The following is a 12,757-nucleotide window of genomic DNA, read 5'->3' as shown; positions in this document are numbered from 1 at the left end:
TGTGTGTGTGTGTGTGTGTGTGTGTGTACGCCCACCCTCGGGACAGAGAGAGTGTGTTTGAGTTGTGAGAGACTGATAGAGGCTCGTGAGAGACCGTTGATAAATTGAGCGACTTGAAGAGAGCTTTGGGGCTGGGAAGGTGGTAGAGCTTTAGAGAGAGAGATTATGTCCAGCTGAAGAGACAGAAGTCTGTGGTCGCTCCACATCCAGAGGAAATCTCATCATCAGAGAGCAACAGCATGAGCGTTAGAGAGGCTGTGTGAGGTCCTTGGGGGATGTTTTTGGGGCAAGAGAGTTTTTGCGAAAACACAAGTTATTGGAAGTTGAACTTGTGGTAGGATAGTCCTGGATTCAGCTTGTAAAGTTGCTATCAGTGGTGGTGGAGCATTCTCGAAAAGACTTATAGCTTGAAGGTGTTCAGATTTTTGTATTTGTACGTGACAAGGACAATTTGAATCACAGAAGAGGTGTGACGGCTTCATTCAGGAGATCTTGTCCTATTTAGCTCGGTGAGTCAGCGTGTCCTGAGTACTGTAAAAAGAGAGGAGCCCAGCATCATGGAGAAATTCCAGGCGGCCATGGTTCTGGGTGCTGTTGGCGATGCGTTGGGGTACAGAAAAGGCCGCTGGGAAGGCTGCACATCAGGCCGGCAGATCCAGGAGGAGCTGGCCTCTCTGGGGGGTCTGGGGGCCCTGAAGCTGGACCCCGATAACTGGCCCCTGAGTGACGGAGCGCTGATGCACATGACCACAGCAGAGGCACTTATAACAGGTAGGTGGGACATGGATGTTGAGAAGAGTGAGAAAGACTATTGTCTGCTGAGATGAAGATTGCAGAACGACAATTACAGCAAGGAAGAGATTGTATTTTGCATGGGGCTAAAAGAAAAGATAATTCATATTGTGACTAACCCAGCACTTTTGTAAATTTATATACACTAACACGCCTTTCTCTTCCAAGGTGTTTGTTTAATTTCATTTTACATCCATCTTTACAACCTTTAGCAGGTCTTACATACTCATTCATTCACTCCTCCATCCAGTCCTAAAATACAGACACTCACAGCATCACACCTGTCCAACTGGGCTTTTCATCCTTCTGCATTTAGAAGGACCAGAATAACTTCTTGTATAGAGTCCATGGAAGCTGCTAATCACTTCCTGGGACAATATTTCTTTTACGGCAAAACCTGCCGACACACCATAATCCTTGCAGCCATAAACGACCCATCATCAGAGACAAAATCCCAACGGCAGCATTAATGTAAATGCCGTCACTGAAATGTCGTCTCAAGCAGCTCTGAAGGCTGGCCAGGAGTTGCCGGGACAGAAGAGTCCAAAATAGAATGATCCGGAAAACCTGAGCCTCATCTCTTGGTCGCTAAACAATAGCAGGCCAAGCTCCTCCATAATCTACCAGTATCATATTTGGCTGCGGATACGGCTCAAAGCCAGCGACAGCAGTCCCGTGAAATGGTGATGACATCTTTTGAGATTAGGAAGCCCTGCTTAGCTGCATTCCGACATGCCAGCACACTGTGTACACGCACAAATGTGCACAGACACACACACACATACACACACAGTAACCAGAAAAAAACACAGAGTGGAATGAATGTTATCAAATATCAGTATTTGTTGGATCTACCAACATACAGAAGTACAGTATGTGAAAACAAATTTTCCGTGGATCAAAGCTTACACCAGTACTGACAATATTACATTTATTATTTGTATCCCACAACAAAAGGTAGAAAAAAGGCATTTTAATGACTAAAGCATCAGCCACTAAAAACAGTGCGTGAAAGGCCCTTTGCAGTGTCAGGGCATATTATACTTTCTTGTATAGAATAGGGGATTGAGAACATAAGGTAGTACAAAACAAAACAAGAATGACTATACTACACACACTTATTATAGTATTTATCAAAGCATAGATCAATGACTTTGCCCTCTATCCTCCCTCAACCTCTCTGTGACCCATCTGCATCGCAGCCCAGTCAACAGAGCGAAAGCCCCTGTCTGTCGCCAAAGTCCTACACCGCTAAATTAGAAGTGATGCTTCCCTGTCAACACAGACTGTCTCTCTCTCTTTCACATACGCACATAAACACACTCCAGCAGGACGGCTGTAAGCTCTGCTGGCGGATCTCAGTGGAGCCCATGGTGTCTGGAAACAACTCCACTCGCTCTGCAGGCATTCTGCTCCTAATCTGCGGTCCAGCAGGCCGAGGCTAAACTTAGCCCACCACAGCTCCACTCATCTTGCCTTGCATGCCAATCATGAATGACTCTCAGTCACTATATATGTGTGTGTGTGTGTGTGTGTGTGTGTGTGTGTGTGTGTGTATCCAGACTACTGGTGCCTAGAGGACCTGTACCGGGAGCTGGTGCGTCTCTATGTGGAGGCCATGGTGTCTCTCCAGGGTCGAGCCCCTGATCCTGCCACAGTGGAGGGCTGCGCTCACCTCAAACCTCACAACTTCCTGCTGGCCTGGCATACTCCCTTCAATGAAAAAGGTCACTGGAAATCTCAGATATCTGTTTTTCACTGCCTGTTCACATCAGGGTTGGGGTCAAGTCATGAATGAACTCATTCACCCAATTCAAGCGGAGGAATTAGAATTGGAATTTGAAAAAACCTACAGGAAACAGAATTGGAATTGTGTTGGAATTTTGTTTTTTCTTACCACATATCTGAGATTACATGTAGTGTTTTATATTATCAATATCATAAAATGTTAAAGGTACCTTTCAGGTGGTATTTGATGCATAACATGGAGCTATAATACATACATTATGATTGCATGTATTTGATTTGTTTAATATATTATAATATTTAGCAAATCAAGACAACCTCTCTTAGAAGTGGAATTTCATGGAATTTCATGGAATTCAATTCTGTTTCATGTCATTCCAATTCAATTACAATTCTGTTTCCTTAGAACTGGGTACAATTCCAATTCCAGGAATTGAATTGCAATTTACCATGCATTCTCAATTCAATTCATGAATGGCCCCAACCCTGGTTCATATGTTAATATAACATTTTATGAGTAGGCTTTCAAGATAATAATATAAAAGCTTTGTGTCTGAATGTGCACACATTGGTGTCTGTGTGTCCAGGGTCTGGGTTTGGGGCAGCCGCCAAGTCGATGTGTGTCGGTATGAGGTACTGGCAACCTGACAGACTGGACAATCTGGTGGAGGTCAGCGTTGAGACAGGCAGGATGACCCACAACCACCCCACAGGTGACACTGTTGGCAGTTTTTAACCCAGCCAAACAAGTCCGACTATAATATGGTTGACTAACTGTCTTGACGATTACCTGTCTGTATCTCTGATTGCATTCTGCCATCAGTTAACATCATCATCAGCTATCAGTAAACAGCTGATTCATGGTTTTGTCATTTAATCGATGAGTTTGAGTTCTCAGTAGGCAGTGTTGCCATAGTGACTCAAGGTGAGACTCTTGGCTTCAGGCTTCCTAGGTTCCTTGACAACGGCATTGTTCGCATCCTATGCTATCCAGGGGAAACCCCCTGTGACTTGGGGCCGCGAGCTCATGAAGGTCATCCCAAAGGCTGAGGAGTACTGCAAGAAGACCATACGACACATGGCAGGTCAGACTGTGTTTCTCTGTGTGTTTGTACTAGAGGCAGATCATTTTATTAGTTTGGTTTATTAATCCAGGCCGATTACAGCTTCTATATATATAAGAAAATCTGTAATATTAGTACGTGTGTGTCTTGTGCATCTATGTAAGGCTTCAGTATGTATGTGCTGTATGAGTGAGAGAGCAAGAATATCAGTAGACCAGTGTAGGTATCTCAGCTGACACCTGTGATGTCTGTAATTGTGCATTCCTGTGTAGAGTACCAGGAAAACTGGTTCTACTTTGAGGCCAAGTGGCAGTTTTACCTGGAAGAGAGAGGGATAGAGGAGGAAGGGCAGAACAAACCCTTGCTCCCTGATCGCTACGACGCCGAGGAGACAGACAAGGTAACTCTTAAGGCCCTGACACACCAAACCGACGTCAAAGAACCAGCGGCGACGAAGGCCGACTGTTGCGTCGCCTCACGTCGCCTGCGTCTGGTCCAAAAAGTTGCACTTGAACACACCGCAAAGACTACAGCCGACGGCCAACTAGCACGTACATTCTGCGCCTGCGTGAGGGGAAATAACCATATGTCTGATAAGAAGTTGCAAATGGCACTGGCGTTGTCAGCCCTTGGTCTTTTGGTTGTGGAAGAAGAAAGGAAGAGGCGGAGGCGAAAAATAAATAATACCGCACTAAATGGGTGAAATCATGAATAACGTTACTCCAGCGACAGGCTCAAGGGGCTTTCCCGAACCTGTGTCGAGAGCTGGAGATAAATGAAACCTCCGATTTTAAAAATTTCGCTCGGCTCTTTCCTGTTCTGTTCCACCTGTTGAAGGAATTTATCAGTCCAATCATCCAGAGGCAAAACAACGAACTATCAATCAGAGTGATCTCTCTCACCGACGGGCTCCGACGCCGATTCAACATGCTCAATCGGCCGAAAAGACGCCGACAGGGTCCGACTAGTGCCGACGGTGCGGGACACACCGCAAAAACTAGGGACACCGACGCTTACCGACGGCCCGACATTGGCCGACGGCCGACCGTCGGTTTGGTGTGTCAGGGCCTTTAAACAATTAAAGGGGAATGTCACCAATTTTAATTATTCACATATGTTGTTTCTGTGCCCCAGGACAGTACAGTCAATGTTGGTCAACTTACACCACTAGAAATAAGAGAAAACCCTTGAATTTGTGTCAGGAGAGAATGAGAATGAGGGGCACTGATTTTGTGGAGCCATAAGATGTTAAGGAAGTTCATATTCTAGCATTGCTAACAGGTGTGAACCAGAATTTAAACCTCATTTGGGTGCAAGAACTCACACAAAAAGCTTATGACTCCACAAAGTCAGTGCCCCATTCATTGTCTATGGAGCAGTGCCAGATTTTACATCACAGTGGCACGATTTCACAAATTCAAGGGTTTGCTCTCCACTTTCTAGCTTTAGGAAAGAGCAGTGCATGTTCAAAAGTATTAACTGAACTGTCCTGGGGCAGAGGAATAGCATATGTGAATTCTTAAAATGGGTGGCTTTCCTCTTTAACTCTCTCCCTCTCAACCTGTATGCTCCTTCTATACTCCATATCCCTGTCCATACAGATGTATAAGCGCTGGAGTTCAGAGGGCCGTGCGGGCCGCAGGGGCCACGACGCCCCCATGATTGCCTACGACGCGCTTCTGGCAGCAGGGAGCGACTGGGCCGACCTCTGCCGACGGGCCATGTTCCACGGAGGTGAGGGCTACTACGGCGTCCTGCAACTGCAAGACACTTTCAAACACAGCCAAATCAAACACGCTGCCTGCTTAGCGTGACTTCTGTAACACACTCTGTTGTTTTAGGTGAGGGTGAAGCCACGGGTCTGATAGCAGGTTGTCTCTACGGCCTCATCCACGGCCTGAACCAGGTCCCCACAGGGCTGCACCACGATTTGGACAAACGGCAGCGCCTGGAAGAGCTGGGAGCTGCGCTGTACAAGGCAGCGTCTGCTGAGAAGTGCATAGAGAAGTAAACCTGCTCTTCACTGGCCTGAACCCTACTGGCTATCAGAGGAACTGCACATGACTCTAAAAGGCTGCTTCCCTCTGTCCCACACTGCCCCCCCCCCCACCCCCCAAGTCCTCCTTGGTAGTGTCTCAATAGTCTTAAGTGGCATCCTATCCTCTCCTCTCTTTTCCTCCTCTCCTCCTTTTTGTTTGCACTCCAAGATCTGCGAACATGAACTGGAAAGTTAAAAGCATACTCCTGTTGTTGTAGATGTGAGGGAGAGGAAACAATCAAAGGGAGACCATTTAGAGTATTGAGTTGCAGCCCTGGTTCTGATATTTACGCTTTTCTGTGAGATCGTCTGTCTAGCCCTGGATCTGGGATCAGTTTACTCTACACAAATATCATGTTCTGTTGATGGCAGGGGATGTACCATAAAATAACTTTTGCTAATTGCTCCAATAGCTCCGTTGCTATGACTCCCGCTAATATTTAATGATAGAATTGTGGGGAAAAAGTGACCGGATCCTTGTTAACTTTTCAAAGTAGTTACGACCAGACAATAACTTCCTTCTCTGACCTTTTCCCCCTCTAAAGCTAACCTGTATTAACATTCAGCACATACAGTTATGGTGTTTGATGGAATATCTTGATCATGAAAACCAGCATAAAAGCTTTTGCAAATTCTTTTAATTTGTCTATTGTGGGTTAGGGTTAGGGTTTTGACGAAGCCTAATAGTTTTTAATAAAAGCCCCTGTCCTCAGAAGGTTATTAGAAGCTTGTAACAATAAATATTACCTGAATCTCAGGTGCTTTATAAAATCAATACTTTTCTTTCTGGACTCAACTTATCTATCTTTAGTTGATCACTGCATGTAACATTTGGTTGAGATTTTCAAATGATTTAAACTTGTTTGCATAGACTGTAGTAATTAAATTTTCTTATACTGTGATGAGTTATTATTTGCACTTATGTATGGTGTACTGTAAATTGTTAAGTCCCCGTTACATGGTGATTATTAAATATGAAATGAGATTAAAATGGACTCAACTATACACCACTCTCGAAGTCCCTGTCTCTCTTTATCTTAACTATAAGGGTAAAATATTTATTTTGACTGACATCTTCTCCTCATATCCTCAGTTTCTACCCTATTTCTCCTTCTTCTTACCCCACCCGCCCTGCCTTCCCCTGAACTAATCAGCTATAACAGCTTCTGCACTGCCAGAATACTTCAAGTCTAAACATCTTATCTCTTCTTCTCTGCTGACATAAAAGAACATGTTCTCCTCACAAACATGCACCGAACACTGACACTATTTCCCAACAACAGTTCAGGTAATTGAATGAATTGAAAAGCATCCCTCCACTCCGCTGTAAAACATCTGTAACTATTTTCTCAGTAATACTTGGTAATAGCTGAAGACAGCTCCAGGGATTTAGTTGTGCGTGTCTTTTATTCTCCACAGACCAGATTACCAGAAACCCAGTATCGGCCCTGATGTCAGTATGGCAAGGAAGTTGGTCAGAGACCGGACCTGCCGTCCAGAGCTCCGAGGGATTCTGGAGAGTCTCCTGCAGTATCTAACACAGGACCTGCCTGACCGCAAAACCATGAATGGAAATGTGAAAAGGCCTGGGTTGGGTATTAAAGCTGAAAGAAACACAAGAAACAGAGAATGGCCTGGTCTGGGGGCTGAGGCTCCAACGAAACAGACTCAACTTAAAACAAATTCCACTGCCATTCAGATCCCTGATGTACAGAAACTGACCCAGGGCAAGACTGGTGGGACGGGTGCAAAGAACCTTAGAAGATGTGGGTTGGATCCAAGAGAAAAGAAGCTCCCGGACAAGTATGGAGGAAATCAAACAGCAGGGAAAATGACACCCCGGCGCCTCACCTCATTCCAGCTCCTCCAGGCCAAATTCACGAGGTCCACACCCAAACCCCCCATCACCCACCAAAGGAAGGTGGGGGCTCTGCCTTCCAGAGGAAGAGAGAGCGGTAATGGGAACCAGAACCAAGATGGGGAGCCTGCCGTGCACAAGGGCGAGAGTTACCAGGCTAAAAGAGGGCAAGGACTGAAGAGAGGGGGCAGTGTGAAGGACATGGTGGCCAGGTTTGCCGCGGCTGAGCAGAAGGAAATGGGTGTGAATATGGAGGGGCAACAGCCAATCAAGACAAGACTCATTGGGAAAGGGCTCCTTCTTTCTTCATTGATGGAGAAGTTTGAAACCATGGCAACTGTACGTAAGGGAGGTGACTTGAAAAGTTCGAATGAAAGGCCTTCTGGAGGAGTCAAGGTAACCAGTTATATAAAAGAGATGGTAGCTTGTCATGAAAAAGGGCACCAACAGGAGGTCGATCAAACTGTCCAGAAACAAAGACAGCAAAAGCACATGAAAAGTAAATCTGTGGGACAACAAGTAAAAGGAAATCATTCAACTACAGACGGGAAAGAACAAAGACCAGATCAGCCAGGAGATGTTTCAGCAAGAGAAAATTCAAATCAGGGAGGACAAATTAATTTGAGAGCAAAGCACATGAGGGACCAGCCTTCAGATCGAAAGGTTGAAGATTGTGGTTCCTTGAAAGATGTAAAAGGTCAAGTTTATGATAAGGATGTGAAGGTTTGGAGTTCAGGGAAATATGGTGAAATTCAGGGCGCAGTTGAGGAAATTCATAGCATCGCTAACAAGTTAAAATACGGGCGTCTAGAGCTGCTCAGTCCAACTTCTGTCGTGGAGTGGTCACTCCCAGAGCCTCAGAGGCTTTCTCCCCAAGTAGAGGCCTCAGTGAACTGGTGTGTGGCAGCCATCCTGCCCTGCCCTTCTGTGCGGTCTTTGGCTTGTACGGAGCCCTCCCCTAAAGAATATTTCGAGGAACCCAAACCTGGGGCATCAGAAAGCTCACTGAGTCGACACTTGGAAAAGTCATCTAACCTGGCAAAAGAAGCTCCTCATGTGGCCCTACAGTGTTCTCACATGGAGGCAAGCACAACCGTCCCACCCTGCTCTTCTGTGCGGTCTTTGGCTTGTGTGGAGCCCTGTCCTAAAGAATATTTCGAGGAACCCAAACCTGGAACATCAGAAAACTCACTGAGTCGACACTTGGAAAAGATACCTAACCTGGCAAAAGAAGCTCCTCATGTGGCCCTACAGTGTTCTCACATGGAGGCAAGCACAACCATCCCACCCTGCCCTTCTGTGCCGTCTTTGGCTTGTGCGGAGTCCTCTTCTAAACAATATTTCGAGGAACCCAAACCTGGGACATCAGAAAACTCACTGAGTCAACACTTGGAAAAGTCACTTAACCTGATGAGAGAAGCTCCTCATGTGGCCCTACAGTGTTCTCACAAGGACGAAGGCACAACTGTCCTGCCCTGCCCTTCTGTGCGGTCTTTGGCTTGTGCCGAGTCCTCTTCTAAAGAATATTTCAAGGAACCCAAACCTGGGACTTCAGAAAACACACCGAGAACACACTTGGAAAAGTCACTTAACCTGATGAGAGAAGCTCCTCATGTGGCCCTACAGTCTTCTCACATGGAGGCAAGCACAACCGTCCTGCCCTGCCCTTCTGTGCGGTCTTTGGCTTGTGCCGAGTCCTCTTCTAAAGAATATTTCAAGGAACCCAAACCTGGGACTTCAGAAAACACACCGAGAACACACTTGGAAAAGTCACTTAACCTGATGAGAGAAGCTCCTCATGTGGCCCTACAGTCTTCTCACATGGAGGCAAGCACAACCGTCCTGCCCTGCCCTTCTGTGCGGTCTTTGGCTTGTGCCGAGTCCTCAACTAAACAATATTTCGAGGAACCCAAACCTGGGACTTCAGAAAACTCACCTGACCAACACATACCTAACGTGGTGAAAGAAGCTCCTCATGTGGCCCTGCAGTGCTCTCACATGGAGGCAAGCACATGCGGACTTTCTGCGAGAGTTCGTCAAGGGAGTTGCACTACAAAACCCCAAAGCAAGGGACTTTGTACGTACACAGATTCAACCTCAGACACCCCCTTATTAGAAAGGGCAATGGGAGAGCTGGATCCACCCCAAGCTGTGATCACTCAAAGACGGTTGCCCAAGTACCTCATCCCGCGAGGTTATGGATTAGATCATCTACAAGGAGCTGATCAGACTGACTCCTCGCCCCAATCAGCACCGCACCCTGAAGATACTGTGGTCACCATGTTGCCTTCAACCTCTGATACTTCAATGACTGATTTTAACACTGGGTGCATGACATCAGGAAATTTAAAAGCCCTCCACTCACACCATCCTGACATCAAAGTGCAAACCCTCACTACAGCAACACAAAACAAAGCAGCAGAGGGGGAACTGCAGGAGAGAGACGAGGAAGAGGAGGGAAAAGAGGGAAGAGTAACATCCGAGGACAGGAGAGATACAGATGCGCTGCACAGTTTTAGACTTTCTGAGATCCCTACCACTAAGGCATTGTTTGAAGAAAGCAAGACCCCGGTCCTGGCACTACCTAATCAGATTCAATCTCAGACAAACAAGCAGAAGGATAGACCAAAATACAGAACTATAAACTACGGGGATCCTTCAGTGAAACACACATATAAGCCCAAAATCATACGTTTTACTGACACTTTTACCTTCTAGGTTGCTTTGAAAAACAAGGTGAAACAGAATCTCATCTCAATCTCTCTCCACAGTGAAAGCTAATATACGATTGTACAATCAGTGGACCACAATGCACCACACCTGCAAGGTCAAAAACCTATTTAATAAAATGTCGCTTACATTTATTCAGTGTTACATTTAGCAACATCTTTTTCATTTAAAGCTGTTTTTTCATTACATGGGCTTGTATTAAAATGCCTTTCATAGATCAGAGAAATGTATTTGTATATTGCTTCATAAAGAGGATTTATTATGTCAGGATGGGGAAAAAACTTCACCAGTGATTTTTTAACAGCAGCGATAACCTCCAACTAACCTACAGCAGTTAAACTGGCTGAGCAAGTGCTTATCAAGGTTCAGTTGTTGCATACAGTACGGCGTATCAAAATAGCTATAACTTTTCTGTAAGTTAAAATGCATTAAAAATATGGACCAACTTGGTTTAGTGTATTTGTCTGGAGACCAATCTGTATGGATCTTCATTCACAGGAATGAATCAACATTGTCCTTTCTTCTTGCAGCAAAGGTTTTGAAATGGCTCCTTGCTGTGTCAACACTGTTAACGCAGCAGGCTGCCTACAGGCTGGGCGAGAACAAACATTCACACTGCACAATATGAACTGAAGACTGTACAGTAGAACAGTGTTTCTCAACCTTTTTCATATCAAGGACCCCTGATTTAGTCCACATTAGGGCCACGGACCCCCATTTGATGAGATTTTGTCTCTTGGACCCAAATCTGAGAATTATCTGGAAATCTGCTCTTGTTCTTCCCCTGGTAAAAGGAGGAGACCCCACACTGTTAAATAATTACAGGCCCATCTCCAAACGGTCGGTCCTAGTCAAGATTCTGGAATCCCTTGTGAGTGAGCAACTAAAAGAGTTTTTATTTACAGACATTTTATCTGTTTATCAATCAGGTTTTAGAAAAAAAAACTACAGCGGCCTTAAAAGTAGTTCATGATTTTATTGAATCCTTAGATAACAGGCACCACTGTGCAGCCCTCTTCATTGACTTATCCAAGGCTTTTGATACTGTGGATCATGTAATAATGAGCATAGACTTCTCAGTATAGGAGTGTCAGAACAAACTATCTGTTGGTTTGAAAATTATTTATCAGGCAGATCACGGTGTGTGCAAGCTGAAGGCATCACCTCTAGCTCCCTTTACGTATCCAAGGGTTCGGCCCTAGGACCACTCTTATTTACTATTTATATTAACGATCTCTGTCATGTACCCAATTCAAACTTTCACTTTTATGCCGATGATAGCGTTACTTACTGCTCTGCTCGTATACAGAATCAGGCTCTTTGTCAGCTACAACTTGCTTTAAATACTGTTCAGCACACCCTTCATGTTCTGAAACTTGTTTTGAATACTGACAAACCAAATTCATGATGTTTTCAAATTCAAAGAAAAAGCCTTAACCTTAAACTTAACCTTCCATCTATTATTACGCTTCAGGGCAATAAGATTGAGTCTGTATCTGTATACAAATATCCAGGTATCTTAAAATTGATAATTCCCTCTCTTTTAAGCCTCACATCCAGCATCTTGTGAAAAAACTGAAGCTGAAATTGGGTTTCTAATTTAGAAATACATGTTGCTTTTCTTTTGAGGCTAAAAGGAGTCTGGTTGCTGCTACCTTTATGTCTGTGCTTGACTTTGGAGATGTTATATACATGCATACATCTTCTCAGTGCCTTCATGCATTAGATATTGTCTACCATGGAGCATTGTGGTTCATTATTAATTCTAAAGCTCTTACTCACCATTGCACCCTGTATGCTCGGGTTGGTTGGCCTGCATTGTCCACCTGTAGACTTAATTACTGGTACATTCTTGTCTAGGTAATTCTTGAAGTGCTGGAAGTTATTGTCTACGTTTCCAGGACTTATTTTTGCTATCTGTCCCCAAAGTCTGTACTGAACTGGGGAAAAGGGCTTTTGTGTGCTGCTCCCTCGGCTTGGAATTTGTTGCAAAATGATTTAAAACTCGAGGAGCTGGTTTCACTAGATGCATTTAAAGCTATGTTGAAGGAATTGCAGGCAGGCACATCAGGTTGTTGATGTTTTAATTAGCTAGTCTATTTCCCCCTGTGTCTTCCTGGACTCAATGTTGACTTGCCTATCCTTAGCTACTGTTAATGTCTCAGAGTGTGATTTCTTATATTCATTTGTGCAATTTGTAACTTATATTGTCTGTAATCTGTTGCATGTTGTCTGTCTGTAATATGTTAATTGTACTGCTGCCTGTCTTGGCCAGAACACTCTTGAAAAATAGATTTTTAATCTCAATGAGGCTTTTTCTGGTTAAATAAATCTTTAACAATTTTACTGGCAAAACTCCTAAAACTCAAATTTTACTGCCAAATTAGAATCCTTATTCTAATTGGCTCTGTTTTAACTATTAACATGTAACATAAGTTTCTATTTTAATGACTGTAGCTTGTTAAGTTTTGAGAACAAACTTCTTAAATGTCTCATAATATAAATGCTGCCTAATTCACTCATGATCAT

The 12,757-nt window shown here is 44.4% G+C and overlaps 2 protein-coding genes across 2 annotated transcripts in view; one reads left to right on the top strand and one right to left on the bottom strand.

Moving 5' to 3' along the window:
• slc9d1 (solute carrier family 9 member D1) overlaps positions 1–12,387 on the bottom strand; it is a 32,298-nt gene extending 19,911 nt beyond the window's left edge. The window contains exon 1 of the mRNA XM_071904472.2: positions 12,011–12,387. Within this exon, the coding sequence (XP_071760573.1) occupies positions 12,011–12,047 (37 nt within the window). The 5' untranslated portion in view covers positions 12,048–12,387. The remainder of the gene's footprint in view (positions 1–12,010) is intronic.
• Positions 278–6,504, top strand: adprhl1 (ADP-ribosylhydrolase like 1). The gene is made up of 7 exons (XM_071904504.2): positions 278–771; positions 2,355–2,519; positions 3,126–3,251; positions 3,483–3,623; positions 3,875–4,002; positions 5,204–5,336; positions 5,444–6,504. The coding sequence occupies exons 1-7, from the start codon at positions 558–560 to the stop codon at positions 5,611–5,613; spliced, it is 1,077 nt and encodes a 358-aa protein (XP_071760605.2). The 5' UTR covers positions 278–557; the 3' UTR covers positions 5,614–6,504.
• Positions 12,388–12,757: the final 370 nt, after the last annotated feature.

Source organism: Centroberyx gerrardi, chromosome 1 (genome assembly GCF_048128805.1).
Source record: "Centroberyx gerrardi isolate f3 chromosome 1, fCenGer3.hap1.cur.20231027, whole genome shotgun sequence".
Classification (NCBI taxonomy): Eukaryota; Metazoa; Chordata; class Actinopteri; order Beryciformes; family Berycidae; genus Centroberyx; species Centroberyx gerrardi.
The sequence above is the reverse complement of the archived record's forward strand: the minus strand, read 5'-3'. Positions and strand labels throughout refer to the sequence as shown.

Bases quoted from the DNA above. Each gene is read 5' to 3' on its own strand.
- adprhl1 (XM_071904504.2), top strand. From the start codon at position 558: ATGGAGAAATTCCAGGCGGCCATGGTTCTGGGTGCTGTTGGCGATGCG. The intron at 4,003-5,203 runs GTAACTCTTAAG...CTGTCCATACAG, and splicing joins ACGCCGAGGAGACAGACAAG to ATGTATAAGCGCTGGAGTTC. The intron at 5,337-5,443 runs GTGAGGGCTACT...CTGTTGTTTTAG, and splicing joins ACGGGCCATGTTCCACGGAG to GTGAGGGTGAAGCCACGGGT.